Genomic DNA, 15,911 nt, shown 5'->3' with positions numbered 1-15,911 from the left:
CCAGGCAAGATTTTTCAAAGACTTCTTTAAAGCTTTCTGCAGCTACTTCAGCACATGTTTCAACGCTCTTCTGGCAGGGTATGCCCATAATAAGGAAAGACCATGAAATTCAAGGTACCTTTGCTCCCAATTACTTCATTTTCCATTTTTAGAAAGTGGCCCCCTTCAAATGTATGCCTCAATCCTCCAAATGAAGGGAGAAGCCCACTGAAGCAGATAGAGGGGCTTGTGTGAGCAGCTATCAGCAACAGCTCCTGTAAAATCAGCGTCTCAGTGATGCCTTGACCCTCTCCTCCCCATTTCCAGGGTGCTTAATCTCAAAAAAAACAGGGATCTAGTCAAAGTCTGCGGTCTTTTGAGCAGAGTGGGGAAAAACTGACGCAATCAGAGGGTGGTTTGTCTTGTAGCCCCTCAGCCTGTCTTAAGATACACCAAATCTGCCCCAGCAATGCCACTGTCTCCACTGGCTGTAGATGAAGAATTCACTTTGACTCAGTATTTAGGCTGCGGAAAGCAGAAATCAGGGAGAGAGGTCCTATATTTACACAGTGACTTAGCAAAAAAAGCAGTAAGGAAATATCGTGTTCTGTTTCCTCCCCTGGTGTCCCAGTGACCTCTGGCAGAGCTGGGCAGCTAAACCTGTGTTGCATCCAGCTGCTTCCTCGTGTATCCAGCCTTGGTTCTGCATCGAAATGCCTGTGCGTCTTCGGGAGCAGCTGGAACCAAGGACAAAAGAAAACCTTGGGGTTTGGCACCTTCCAGCAAAACACTGACCAGTGTCTGACAAGCTCACTGGCATCCCTCTGCTCTTATCTCAATGGCTTTTTGGTGCATATTTGTCCCCTTAGGAACTGGTATTTCACTTGAAGCACCAGCTCCAGGAATTCTGCTAGTGTATGACATTATTTGTTGTTGCTTTAAAATAAAAACAGAGTAAATCACCTTCAGTATTCTAGGAAAAAACTTGAAAATCTGAACTCACAACAAAAAAGAAAAGAGTCATTAAGTTTGGTATTTACAAGATCTTATGATTTGGGGACTGAGATTTGAGGGCAAAGAATGCTAGAATTGCTGCAGTGCTTCTACTGTGCACATATTAAAAAGTACATCAGCCCTTTTCTGGCTGTGCAATAGCTGGATTTGTGGAGAGAGAGCCCATTGTTCAAACAGAAAGCATTGCAAATACCGCACTAAATCCGAACGCAGCAGTGCAAGCCTGCAGATAAAAGGAGAACCTTCTCGTGGTTTTACAGCAGTAACAGAGAAATTACAGCCCTGACTAACCTGGAGGACTGAGATGCTTCATATAGATGTAAAGCTCTACGTATGTCTGTGGTGGGAGGTGGAGATGGCCATCCTGTTGACACCTAGCAGATTAATGCAAAAAGGAATTCCTTAGCTAGGTTTTGGAGTTGCCTCTTTCTTTGAAAAGTGAACCCATCTACTTTAGAGTCATTAGCTTTGACATGAACCTCCCTCCGGGCATGGGGACACAGCTCTCATCCTCAGGGGGTGAGGGGATCTTTAGGGGGATGAGGACCAAGAGGGAGGGAGTACAGCAGGTGGGAGTGAGCGAGCATGGCCTGAGCATCATCCGAAAATGTGTGGCCGCTCCAACCATCCAGTCCCTCTGTGCACCCCTCAGGAAGCTTGGCTAATAGATCACCTCCTCCCAGCATAGCCATTTCTCCATGAACCAGATAGGGACGTCCTCAGCTCTAGGCATCTCCATGGGAGACATCTGAACAAAGGTAGGAGGAACACTGAGTATCTTGAATATCTCAGCAATGCTGTGCTGGACCCCAGTGGGGCCCCCATGGCAGCTCGAAATATCAAATCTCTCAACTAAGAGCAGGGTTCAGTCCTCTGACTGTGCCAAAGAGCACAGTCCTTGAGCAAGTCTCGTAACTTCTTCATCTCTTAGTTCTCTGAAACGAGTTCCCAGGGGAGACGTAAAGATAAATGAGCGTAATAATTGCTTGTGAGGCATGTTGATGGGAGAGCGATGTGGCCATGGAGAAAAAACAGTGGGAATTGGTTCAAATTGAACATGCGTAGCTCCTTCACATCCTCTGCCTCACTCCTGTTCACTGATGGCTTTGTCTGGGGATGCGGGCATGGATGCAGGCTCTGTGCCCTGCCAGCAGGACGGTGGCATCAGGTCACTGCCCGCTGTGTTACTCTCATGCAGGCTCAAAATCCGTTTCAGCCATGAAGGAGGTGGAAACATCCACGTTTTCTCCCTAAACCAAAAGAGAGTGATGTCAAGTTTTGGGGGTCCAGGGTGGAGGCTGCCAGGGGGATCGATGTGCAGACAGTGGGGTGCCCAGCAGAGCCCTCGATGAGTGATGCCCATGCTCCAGGGCTGTACCCTCACGTCTATGGCACACAGCTCACCGTGCACCTCTGTCCCTCTTTCAGATGAGAGGACGCGGTCATTTTTAGACGTATCAGACAACACTAGCTGCATACTTCGCCAAGGACGAGGGAGGTCCTCTGCGCCCTCCGTGAAGGCGCTGTCGGCTCTCTATCTCTCCCAGACAGCTGCCGCTGCTGCTGCTTACGCCGGCAGCCCCACACAGCCGGTAAGCACTGCGTGTTGCCATCCTCCCCCAACGGCATCCAAAAAATGTCCCGTCCCAGCAAGTGGCTGTAAGAGGGTGAGAGAGAACATGTCTGGTTTGGTGAACCTGGAGGAGAAACGTGGCGTTTTGCTTGCCCAAAAATGACCAGCTTTCCCTTGCCATTTGCAAATATTGTATAAATGTGATCAGAGGTGCTGATATGAATGCACATCATAGAATCATACAACCATTTAGGTTGGAAAAGACCTTTAAGATCATCGAGTCCAACTGTTAACCTAACGCTGTCAATTTCATCACTAAACCATGTCCCTAAGTGCCAGTATGATGCATACACCACATACGCACACGTATACACACATTATATTCACACACATATCCCACACACACACGCCTCCATCTGCTACCCCATACAAACTGTTTATTCACACATAAGATTTCCACTTTATTTGCATCTCTATATTTACACGCTCACATCCGTGGAGGAAATATTCAGCACACAGCAACATGTACCTCTCTGTGCTATACCCATGCCAACACACACATGTATGCATGTCTATATATGTCACAGTCAGGCATATACGGCACAGTCAGGGAGTGCACCCTCCCTGTGTCCCTCCATTTATAGCCCTGGGTCTGGGAGCCAGGGGTTTAATCACCCACCCCAGGCAGATCATTGGGTCACAGGATAATTCAGATTATAAGGGTTATGAGGCATTGAGCTATATTTTTCCCATTTCCCCAACTCCACTGGTGATCCAAGAGTGACACGGGATGTGATTTCACATCTGGACCTTTCCTGCAGGCACGTTCATGCTCCTTCCCACGCTCAGTCTTTTGCTGGGTCTCTGCCCAGAGATGTGGTCTCTCTCGTCTGTATCAGGGCTCTGTGCTGGAGGAGCCCAGCCTGAAGAAGCCCAAGCTGATAATAAATAAGTTGAGACTGTAATTGGAAAATTATGACCAGTTACCTGCAATGAAGCCGGTTTTGATTCCTGTAAAGGCTGCCCTGCTGCTCCATGCTCCCACGTGTGTCACCTCGCACTGGGGTTGCGCAAGAATTTAAAAGACAGGCAGACATAGTGCTTAGAGATATGGTTTAGTGATGGTTTTTGTCAGAGTTATGTTGATGGTTGGACTAGAAGATCTGAAAGGTCCCTTCCAACCTAGGCGATTCCATGATTCTTTAAGAACCGTGTGTCCTGCTCAGCAATGTGTGGTGGGCCATACTGCTTGCTGAGAATTGCTTCTTCACCAGAAAAGTCCCTTCACCAGAATCTGTAGTAATTGAAATCTTCTAATTAATCTGCACCGCAATAAGGTGTTCTGGTTGGGAAAAAATAGAAAACTGAGATTAAAAAAAGAAAAGCAACCTCAAAACAATGAATTTGACAATCCATAATACAATTACAAATATAGATCCATTTCATTTTAAAAATATTTAATTATAAACAAAAATATAAGCTATATCAAACTTTGGAGAAATCAGTGCCTGTTTTCTTTTTCCCCCAACTCTAAACAAATGTGTTTGGAGTTTCAGGACTGAGAGTTTTGGAAAAAAAAAAATATTTCTGATCAGCCTGGAATAAGATTTTTTTTTCCAGCTGTACAGAACTGCCATAGAACAAAAAAACCTCACTTGTAATGGTTTTCAGTTCTCTAGTTGGTACAGATAGATAGATAGATAGACAGATATAGACAGATAATGTGTCTTCCTATGCAGTTTGATGTCATTTCTCCCTGTGCCTTTTCCAGAGTACTGTGAAGGACAACTCCGCTCGCCCTCCCCACAGCCAGAAAAGAAGCAAGGTAAGAAATGTTAAGGATAAGCACGGTTATCTAACCAAATATTTGTGGACTGTGGTGGAGTGTGATTTAGATACCCACACGCGGCAGTGAGGAGTGCTTTCATACTGAGTATAGCTATCAGCTGCTCAGTCGCCCTTCCCCGCGTTCAGCAGTTCTTCACAGATTCAAAAAAAAAACTTATTTTTAAAAGTGCATTCAAAGTATGTTGGCTCATGTGAAAGATTTGCATTTTACACTCGCTGCAAACTACGCTGATTTTGGTATTCTGCTTCTTTTTTTTTTTTCTTTTCTTGTACTAATGTTCAATACTTATTTTTAGCCAGAACAATCTGTGTGCAACAGAGTGAAATAACACCGCGCGCCATTGCTTTGAGCAACAACTAATAATATTCCAGGCATAACTCTACAGACGTAACTCCACAGGCATGCCAAGGGTCAGCAGATCTGTTTACTGAAAGGAAAGCCACCAGGATTACAGTCTCTTTTAGATAACGATTATAGGCCTCAGCTACCTTGCCCTTGGATAAACGCCAAGCCAGCGCAGGTCGCAGGTATTCCGTTCAGCGCTCGGCGCTCAGGCTTCCCAAGCTAAGGGAAAAAAAAATGCAGAAAGTGAGGTTCAAGGGTAGGCTAAGCAACCATAGTCCACCCCATCACGACTGCACCCTCCCTTCGCTTCTGTACCAATGCTGCTCCGAATTTGAGCTGAGCTCAGGCCGGCTGAGTCTAAACAGGTCTAACTTTTGCTGGCCCCCAGCCATGGCTGTACCCTGACCTCTGGTCCCTCAGCCTTGCTTTGTCCTCCTAGTGGAGCGCGGAATTTAGCCTGCTAATTCCAGCAGTTTGTAAACCTTAGTTACCCTGGCGCCCATACAAGTCTGCAAGTCAAAAGAGTTTTATTTAAGTTTCCAATTGTATAACGGTTCATTATTCTTATGCAAATGATAGCATGGGGTACACGTGTGAGTCCAACAGAAGAAACCATCAGTCAGACAAATGTCGTCCCCCAGGCCCTCACTCCTGCGCAGCCCATGGTGCTACCAAAAGCCCATCATGCTAGCTGCCCTCCCAAAAACAGGCTGTCCTCATCAGCTCAGTTTGACACTTTTGTTTGGTTCCCTCTCCTCATTTTCTTCTTGAGATCTTTCTACATATTGCTCCTTGGCTTTGTCCTACACCCATATCCTACATTCCCAGACTCTCTGCAGGTCCTTACACTGCCCTGGACTCTTGGCAGCAAGAGGGAGAAGTTAACTTTTAACTCGCTACTCTAAGATAGCCTTCTTCATGTTATTCTTGTGGTCACTGCTGACACAATCCAAATGGGGCATCTCTGTTACGCTGTAGCTGGACTGAATCCTGGGGACTGTAGACTAACCAACACCATGCCTGGATTTGAGACTTGCTTTAGAGAGCGTTGCTGTTGAACCAGAGCTAACCCCAAGCCTGGAGTGTGTGCAGTGGTGTAACGCTTTGGAGTGCTGTGAGCTACTGAACCAAAGGTATGAAGCTCAATAGGTGCATGGATTTCCCTTGTTTGGCTGGCTTTTTCCTTTGCCATTCTCACTACTAATGGCCATGGGGTTAGGGGGTAAGAGGTGATGCTGACTTTTAAAACTGTTTCCCTAAAGATGGCAGAGGCTCAAAAATCATCTACAGTTGCAATCACGAAAATGGAAGACGACTTACCTCCCCCTCCTGCCCTTGGCTCAGTCCAGGTCATTGCTCCAGGGAACCAGGATCCCAATCCACTCCCTGTGCCTCCTCCAAAGCAAGCCTTCTCCAAGTTCTACCAGCAGCGTCAAGTGAACGAGCTAAAAAGGCTCTACAGACACATGCATCCTGAGCTCAGGAAGAACTTGGAAGAAGCTGTGACTGAGGACCTGGCAGAAATGCTTAATACTGAAGATCCCAATGCACAGGCATCTGTGAACCTGGACAAAGTTCTTCCAGGAGAGGTTCAATCCATGCGCTGGATCTTTGAAAACTGGGCACTTGACTCCATTGGGGACCATCAAACCACAAAGAAGCTGGCAGAAGAAGAGGTCATTCCCGGTGGGGACGTGAAAAATACTTCCCTGCGTTTTGAAAGCCAGTCAATCAATGGGGACAGTCTGTCAACATCAGCCAAAGTATCAGACACAGACCTTGCCAGAGGGGATGTGCATACTGCCCGGTGGCTGTTTGAAACCCAACCACTAGACTCATTAAACAAACTGTATTCGGATGAAACCGAAATGCAGGAGGCAGTTCTTAAGGATCCCGTCCAGGGAGGTGATGTGCAAGGTGCCAGACAGCTCTTTGAAGCGCAGTCCTTGGATGCTATAGGGCGCTGCTGCTCAGTGGAGGAGAAGAGCATCCTGCAACTCAAGTCAGAAATCCAGGAGCTAAAAGGCGATGTTAAGAAGACTATCAGGCTCTTCCAAACAGAGCCCCTCTGTGCCATCAGAGATAAAACTGGGAACATCCATGAAATCAAGTCCGTCTGCCGAGAAGAAATTCAGAGCAATGCAGTCAGAACAGCTCGCTGGCTGTTTGAGACTCAGCCCCTGGATACCATCAACAAGGACACTTCCAAAGTGCAAATAATCCGTGGGATTTCATTGGAAGAAATTGGAAGGCCAGATGTCAGTGGAGCAAGGTGGATATTTGAAACTCAGCCTCTGGATGCCATTAGAGAAATCACCGTTGAAGAACAGGATTTCAAGGCTTCAACAGATTTTGTCACAGGGGCAGATGTCAGTAAACAGAGAATGCTCTTTGAGACACAGACTCTTGATTCTCTGAAAGGAGAAGCTTCAGAAAGCGTTGTAGCCAAAGAACAAGTCGTTGGAGGTGATGTGAAATCTACACTCTGGCTATTTGAAACCCAGCCAATGGAAACCCTGAAAGACAATTTTGAGGTGGGACGTTTAAAGAAAGTAGAGCTTTCAGCAGAGGAGAAGGGCGATGTGAAGCAAAGAAAATATGTGTTTGAGACCTGTTCCTTTGGCAGCATCTCCAAGGCATTTGAGGAAGAAATTCCAGCCACCAGCATGAAAGAGGTAGTGAAAGGGGATGTGAAGTCTTTCAAGACCCTGTTTGAGACTCTCCCCTTAGACAGCATCAAGCAGGCTGATGCTGAGCCCGTCACCAAAGAAGAGGAGAAGATTCCAGCTGGCAACGTTAAAGCCAACCAAATCTTGTTTGAGACAACACCTCTATATGCCATCAAGGATAGCTTTGGCAATTTCCATGAAGTCACCTCTGTAAGCAGAGAGCAAATCATCAGTGGTGATGTCAAGAACTACAAATGGATGTTTGAAACCAGGCCCCTGGACCAGTTTGATGAAAGCACCAAGAAAGTGGATATAATACGGGGGATCACAAAACAAGAGGTGGTGGCTGGTGATGTCAGAACAGCCAAGTGGCTCTTTGAAACACAGCCCATGGACGTCATTCATCACCAAGCCATGCAAGGTGAAGGGCAGCCCTCAGTGAAGCGGGAGATCTCCCAGCGGGGGGATGTGAAGACTTGCAGGTGGCTTTTTGAGACCCAGCCCATCCACACCCTGTACGAGAAGGCTGAAAAGAAGCAGGAGGAGGATGGCATTGTGCCCCAAGCCGATGTGAAGTCATACACATGGATGTTTGAGACCCAGCCCCTGGACTCCCTGAAAGGCCAGGAGGAGCAGTATTTACAAGTCAGTAAGGCATACACTCAGGAGGAATTACAGGGAGTTGATGTCAAAACTGTCCGGCACCTATTTGAGACTGAAAACTTGGGTAGCGGTGTTGTCAGTGAAGCTGACCGAAAGAAAACCGTGCGGTACTCCAGTCGTGTGGAAATACAGTCTGGGGAAGTGTCAAGAGTGAAGGAGTTCTTTGAAGCTAAGCCCTTGGATACAGTCACCAAACCAACAACCCAGAAGAATGATGGGACAATTGAAGCCGGATCCGTGCACAAGTTCACTTGGCTCTTTGAGAACTACCCCATGGACTCCCTGAAGGACAGCTCTGAGGGCATCCAGGAAATCCCTCCAGAGAAGGATATCAAGGGGGCAGATGTTGGAGGCAAAAGGTTCGTATTTGAGACCTATTCCCTTGATCAAATCCATGACAAAGTGGACGAGACAGAGCTCCAGAAGATCCAGAAAGACACCATAAGCAAAGCTAATGTCAAGTCCTGCACAATGCTCTTTGAGAGCCAACCCTTATATGCTATCCAGGACAAAGAGGGGGGATACCATGAGGTCACCTCGGTGCAGAAAGAAGAAATCATGAAAGGTGATGTGAAAGGTGCCCGGTGGTTGTTTGAAACTAAGCCCCTGGATCAGATCAAGAAGGAAGAAGAAGTGTTTGTGATCAGGGCTGTGACCCAAGAGGACATCAAGAAAGGAGACGTCCAGGCTGCCCGGTGGAGGTTTGAGACAGAGCCTCTTGACTCCTTCTCAGAGGGAAAGATGTCTGTGCCCAGAACAGTAGATGATGTGCAGAAGGGAGATGTTCAGTCCAACAAGCAGCTCTTTGAGTCCCAGCAAGTGGGTCAGAAGAAGTACGTGAGGATGGTCAGTGTCAGTGATGTTCAGCGGGGTGATGTAAGGACATCCACTTGGCTTTTTGAAAACCAGCCTGTGGACTCCCTGTATGGGGATGCAGAGAGAAGCTCATCTATCAGTACAGTGCAGAGAGAGGACAGACAAAAAGGGGATGTAAAACGCTGCACCTGGTTGTTTGAAACCCAGCCAATGGACACCCTTAAGGACTCAGAGGTGACATCCAATGTTGGGGCCCAAGAAGTGATCCCTCGTGCAGATGTGAAAAGTACAACGTGGCTCTTCGAGAGCACACCCTTGGATAAATTTAGTGCTTCTGAAGGTAGTATAGAAACAGAACTGAAAGAAAGGACCATGAAGGAGACTTTAGAGACTCTCTGCACTTACCAGGCTATTCAGCATGATGGGATCCTCATTGAAGCCAATGATATGGAGAGTGTGAAGATGGTGAAGTACCAGCTCAGCAGCCCAGGTGCTCCAGAGATCCTGAAAGAGGAGATTGTGGGAGGCCACTTGCAAAGGATCATGCTGCAGCTCCTGCACAGAACCAACGTGGAAGCACAGAGCGTGCTGGTGGAGGAAGACAAAGAGGGCAAGATCAAAGTAAGCCCATTGCAGCTATTGGACCAGAGTGAAGCTATTAAAGGCAAAGAGGACTTGAGTGGAAATGTAGCTAAGGCTTTACAGGGTCTCCTCAGTCAAGACGCTTCCATCAAAAAGGGGATGGTCTTACAAGAAACAAAGTCAGGATCAGTGAAGATGACTCTCTACTCCCTCCTGTTCCATTCTGTCCAGCAGAAAGTTGTCAAGGGGGATGTGAAGTCAACGATAGGCAACCTGTTGGCTTCTTCTCAGGAGCAGAAAGCAACAGCAACTGTTAAGCGTGAGGACAACGAGAAGGGAAATGTCCAGCTTTTCGCAAGCTGCATTGAGAAGGGAGATCTAGACTATCTGAAGAATCTCCAGCAGGAGTCGGAGATACAGTCCCTCATCTCTTCCCAAGCAGAGCAGGGGGCAGACGAGAGTGCTCCACGGGTTGTCCAGGGGGCTAAGATACATATCTTACCAAATAAAGAACAAATAGAGAAAGTAATTGCAGAGGGTGAGCCAGGGGCTATGGCGGGAGCAAAAAAGGTGTTCGCATGTGAAAGCGTGGGCAAAGAGGGTGCATTAGAGAGAGAGGCTGTGCATGCAGCAGGTGTGACAAGCGCCACTGTGCAATGTCTTGGGAAACCCCTGCCCACAGTGATGGGAAAGGAAGAAATGCTGTCAGGGGGGCTTAAAGTGACTACAAAGTCAATTCAAAGGGTTGCAGATGTCAGCAAGAAGGCAGAGAAAGAAGCATCATCCTCTGCCTGTTTGAAGGAACCCGTAACTATGATGCAAGGCATATCTCCAACCCAAAAGATGGCTCAGAGGGAAGAAGTCGATGGGAAACAGCAGAGTTTGGGGATGGCAGAAGCCAGTCAGAGGCAGCCAGAAGAAAAGGCCCTCGGGAGTGATCTTCAGGCTGCAATGCAAAGCCTGAGGCTAGCAACAGCAGAGGCAAAAAACATTCAACATCATGTCCAGAGCAAGCTACAGAGAAACAAGGAGGAGGTCCACGTGGCCTGCAGGCAGCAAACAGTCAGCACACAGGGCACAGTGACCCTTCAATCAACTGTACACCAACAAGACACTTCATCCACCAGGCAGGAGAGCACCAGCACTGCCGTCAGGACCACCACCTCTAGAGTCCAGGAGGCATCCAAGACCCACACAAGCGTGTCTCAGAAGAGCATAGCATCACACAAAAAGGTCAGTGCTTCAGAGGAAGTACAGGGAGGACAACTATTGAGCCAGGAAAGCCAAGTTGTGCCTAGTAGAGATGTTAGCATTAAAGATGGCCTTTATACTGCCACACCTGTGAAAACCTATATAAACCCTTTTGTTGAGTCTGATTACAAAGAGCAATCAGTGCAAGAAGAAAGAGATGTTATTGTCAGAGGGGATGTACAGACAGCTATCAGAGCACTGCAAAGTGCCACCACAGAACAGCGCCTGGTAGAAAAGGAGGATGTTGTCCGTGGTAATTTAAAAGCCACACTTCAGTCGCTGGAAAAGTCTAACGTTAATGTCTCCAGAGGGGATTTTAAAGCCGCTATGATATACAGAAATGCAGGGCAGTCCTATTCTGTGTGTAAAAAGAAAAATGAGACTCAAGTCGTTAGTAACAAGACAGCTGTAGTGGCTCCAGGGTCGCAGGCTGATAATGACTTTCCTCCTCCTCCCTCAGTTGCTGTGATGAAAGCAGAGCATTGCCCACCCTCAACAAAAGCAACAAGAGAAGGTGCCCTTCCACTACCAACCAGCAAAGACGAAGCCCCAGGATGTTCTGCACCACTCCAAACCCCTCCTCCTGCCCTCCCTTCTCTGTCCTGCAAACCCAGTGATCAGAGTCCTGCAGAGAAGCCCAGGACTCCTCCAAAACCAGAAATTACTGCTCCACCCAGGAAAAAACCAGTTCCTCCTCCAAAACCTGAGCACCTCTTACACGAAGCACAATCCGCTTCTGCAAATAACAGCACAAGCAGATCAACCAAACCCGTCCCTCCACCTGTGCCTCCGAAACCTCCAGGCCTGAAGGAGATGAGCAAGCCAAAGCCTCCCCTCACGGAGCTGGGATTAAGCTGCATGGAAGTATGTGAACAATCAGGCCATGGGGAGGTTCAAGCAAAATGCTGCACTTTGGAGACATCTGTGAACAAGCCTGTCACAGTTCAAGGTGTGATCCCTGAGAGAAAGATGCCAAAAAAGACTGCCAAAACCCCTCTTCAAATGGCAGAGGAAAGGTACAAGGCAAGCAAAGCAGGGCAAGGAAAGGTAGAATCAGACAGTGCTAAGACTTCAAAGCCAATAGAAAATGGAGTGGTTAGTTTTCAAGTCGAGCAGGGAATGATAAGCGGGAAAGCAGCAGCTCTAAGGAGGTGCACTGGTGAGGTGGTTCAGAGCCATATAGACCTGTGCCAAGATGAGAATGGGTGCTCTTCAGTATCACCTCCAACCTGTCCTGGTAGAGCACAAACACTTAATGTGCCAGGACAGACTGAGCCAAACCTCTCCCATGGGGCCCACATCACTCCTCCAAAAAAGGGAGATGACATTGAACAAAATGCCTCATCCAAGGTGGAAAGAGAAAGTGTGTCTAATTCTTATGGATCGTGGAATAGTCAGAGAGTCATACAGCAGGTGAATGAAATGAAGCAGATGTGTCATTCAACGTCCTTCCATCAGCAGTCAATGAACTCCTTTGAGGAGCAACAACAGGCTAATAGTGGGCAATTGAAATGTCCTGATGGGGAGGCAGAGACACTTGATCAGGAGAAGCCAGCAGTTGTTATGAGAGAAAAACCCAAGAGAGAAACAGAAGATGAGCGTCGGAAGAGGCTGTCAGTACACAAAGAGGAGATCATGAAAGGCAATGTCAAGGAGGCTATGGAGATCTTTGAGAACCTCAGGAGACAGGAGGAGCTGCAAGAGATCTTGACTCGAGTGAAGGAGTTTGAAGAGGAGACAAGCAAAGTGGACGTGAAAGCTCTGAAGAGCTTTTTTGAGAAGGTTCCCGACTGGGTTGTTCGTCAGAAGGCCCACCAGGCCAAGCAACAGGATAGGGCTGAGACACTGGCAAAGGAGGACACTGACAGTGTCTCCTCGGTGGAGTTGGCTTTTGGGGACCTGGAGCGAGCAAGTGCTGAGATCATCCACCTGAAGGAGCAGACACTTGCCCGGCTCCTGGACATTGAGGAGGCCATCAAGAAGGCTCTTTATTCTGTCTCTAGTCTCAAGTCTGAGTCAGACATCGCTGGGCTCTCAGGGCTGTTCAAGGAGTCTCTAGGGAACACCCAAAGCTCAGTGAGCAGCAGCAATATCCGTAAAATTAGCATTGTCTCAAGCAAAGCCAAGCAGGAGGGAACCACACCGGAGGCAGGTGAGGCAGAATCTGGAGGGGGTGCAAAGGTGGCAGAAAAAAATGAGGTAACCAAGGCAGAGCTTGGTGTCCCCCGCCTCATTCAATCTCGTGGCAGCTCTCCCTCCTCACCTTCCTTCATCTCCATCGAGTCTGCTGCCAGGAAACCATCAGAATCACCCAAGACAGCACATTCACCCTGGGACGCCCCTTCACCAGACTGTCTTGACACTTCTGGAAAGAGGGATGCTTTTGCTCAGGACAGCTTTAGCTCCTTTAACCATCCACCAGCAGGTGAGAAGAGACCAGAGCCTACCCAAACAAAAGCTGGGCTAAGCTCGATGAAGCAGCACACCCTTGGCAATGCCAACCATCAGATCAGTGAGAAAGAGAGGTGCCCTCTAGACACCTCCAAAGGCAGCTGCCACTGTGGGGTGAAAGGAAGCTTTTCAGATTACTCCTCCCTGAATGCACCCAGCCCACAAAATCCACGGAGGCAGAAAAGCATCTTGGAGCTGCAGACAGGGCCCGATGGGTCCAAGCTCTATGGAGCCACCCGGACTGTCATGGAGCAGTACGAGGAAATGGACCAGTTTGGAAACAAGATCATCACTTCGTCCACCACAGTCACCAAGCAATCTGAGACGCAAACATCTTCCACATGTGATGTGGTCTCTCATCCCCAATATGGCTCACCTGTGTTTCAGAGGTACTTGAAGAGGCCAGGTGAAGACTTCCACACCAATGGCACTTTTCAGGAGCCAGGAGTGGTCTTTGTAACCTTTGGCAACTCCAAGCCAAAGAAATAGGAGATTCTGGAGAGCAAGAGAGAACTGTGTGAGACAAAAAAGAAAGTCCACAATAAAAAAAATAACCTGGTTTATCCACATTACACACAGGGATTCATCTACACCCAAAGGACTTCTCAGGGCCATCGTCTGGGTGTTTGCCTACAGACAGGACAAATGCAGCCTGCCTTGACACTGAAGGAGAGCAGCCCTCACCTGGCCAACCCAACAGACTTGGTGCTGCACCACAACCCTGACACCGTTAGAAGCACAAGGGAAAAATCCATCCCTGGGCACCTTAGAGTAGCTTCTTCCCCCTAGAGTGTTTTGGGGAGGGGTTGGGGTGTTATATAGGGCTTCTCTGAACTAATGCAGAAGAACAGGTAGGATCAATTAAAGAACCAACCAATCTGGTCACTGTCAAACACCTTCATGCTACCTTCTTTTTCTAATTTCAATACAGATTTCCAAGAAGGGCATCCTAACAACACATATACATGCATGCTCATATTGATGGGTGGGTTGGATAGGTTTTCTCTTAGCCATTAACAAAAGAGAAGGAAAAAAAAATCTCAAATTGCTGTCACTATTGGGGTTGGGAGAGGTATTTGTCAGTTTATTTTTCAGTTCCTGGAAAGTACTCGATGCTACTGAAAATTGTCAAGCCAAGACCTGCAGCTATTATCAGTGCCGTTCCCCCAGAGAAAGATGCTATGAAAGATTCTCTACTTGAGTCAGAATGGTTACTGCTTTCCTTTCTTTATTTTTAGAATTGTAATTTATTATTCAATATATACAAAAACCTTATTTTAGATTTTCCATGCTTTCATACATGTTTCCTGTTTAAATTCATTTTGAGACTTTGTAAAGCAATTTTCTTTTTATTATGAATTTGTTTTGTACATTCTCAACTCAATATTTTAGATATTTTGTGGCTTTTTTTTTTTTAACTTCTATTGCTGCGTTCTGAAGGTAAACATTACCTCTAAAAATACTTTGGTCTGGTTGAGTGTCTTTTGTTGAGTGCTTGTTTCCCTTGAAAGCACCTAGAAATCATCTCTCAATGAACCAGTTGAAACACATATTGAGAGCACTCTAAATCACTGGAGGGATTTAGTCTATGTCTTCTTTACAATGTGAGTGGATTATCAGCCCTGCGGCAAGCAACATTCATACTCTTGTCTGAAAACTGAGTCGACTCCAGGGCGATGTATAACACCCAATCCAGGACCCTGCGTAGGTCCGTGGAAACTGGGTAGGATGTGTACACCAAAAGAAAGGTGTGAACACTTTCCTGCACCCGTTTCCTCCACGTGAGATGGCAGGGGAGGTGTTGTGCCTCCACAAGCCCTACACAGAGGGGCAGTTGGTGAACCAGCCATTACTCAGTGCTGTGCCTCAACTCACATCACAGGTTGACCTCAGTTTGGGGGTGAGGCGAATGAGCAAGGAGTTTGCTCCAGGTGTGGGAGAAGGCGAAGAGCCTGCAGAGTGACTGGATGGTTTCTCAGGGAGCTGTGTCCTACAGCCTGCTCAGACCTAGACGACTGACCCCTGGGTCTGACTGTAGACCTTCTAGTTGAACCATGGCAAGCCATCTCATGTCTCAGTGCATCAGTTTACCTTTCTGCAGAATGGGACAGTAACCTCATTCAAAAAATCATATGTTTCAGTAAAACATTAAGGTTAATATTTGCTTTTTTCCTCTGAGAAAAAAGAGCCCACACTGATGAATGAAGAGAAAGGACTTCAGAGTTTCAGAGTCTACCACTCCATATCCCTAAGTCCATAGACGGGTTTTTAAATAGGAGATATTATCTCACACCGTGCAACACCTTGTTCAAGGTGTTGTAGACCAGCTAGCAGTTCTGCTTCCCCCACAAAAATCAGGCACATACCCAGAGCTCATTGGTTGGCCTCTAGGACTCCATAAATTTGAAAGTAAGATATGGCAAAACAAAAGTAAGAAAATAATTTTCAGTTCCACCAAAGAATACACCAAAAGCTGAGGTGGAAGAGCAGATCATCATAAAATGAGCATATCTGGTTTCAGGGAATCAGAAAAAATAACCACTTAGACTTTCCCCGTTGTTTTAGTAGGACCAATTGCAGAAACAAGGAAGAGTCAGTAATCTGGAGCTCCTCTTCAAAATTTTTCCAACACTGCTTTCTTATCCTTGTTTTTTTCTCAGCTTGTTTCAGGATGTCTATGACACATGTTTGTTTCACTTCATTTTAAGGACAGCTGCAG

General features: G+C 47.1%; 1 protein-coding gene across 1 annotated transcript in view; it reads left to right on the top strand.

Annotated features, from left to right (window-relative positions):
• XIRP1 (xin actin binding repeat containing 1) overlaps positions 1 to 14,654 on the top strand; it is a 22,087-nt gene extending 7,433 nt beyond the window's left edge. Inside the window, exons 2-4 of the mRNA XM_074574022.1 lie at positions 2,422 to 2,585; positions 4,338 to 4,391; positions 6,023 to 14,654. Coding sequence (XP_074430123.1) covers positions 6,023 to 13,681 — 7,659 coding nt within the window. The 5' untranslated portion in view covers positions 2,422 to 2,585; positions 4,338 to 4,391 and the 3' untranslated portion in view covers positions 13,682 to 14,654. The remainder of the gene's footprint in view (positions 1 to 2,421; positions 2,586 to 4,337; positions 4,392 to 6,022) is intronic.
• The last annotated feature ends 1,257 nt before the right edge of the window (positions 14,655 to 15,911 follow it).

Source organism: Larus michahellis, chromosome 2 (assembly GCF_964199755.1).
Source record: "Larus michahellis chromosome 2, bLarMic1.1, whole genome shotgun sequence".
Lineage (NCBI taxonomy): Eukaryota > Metazoa > Chordata > Aves > Charadriiformes > Laridae > Larus > Larus michahellis.
This window is presented reverse-complemented; position numbering and strand designations above follow the sequence as displayed.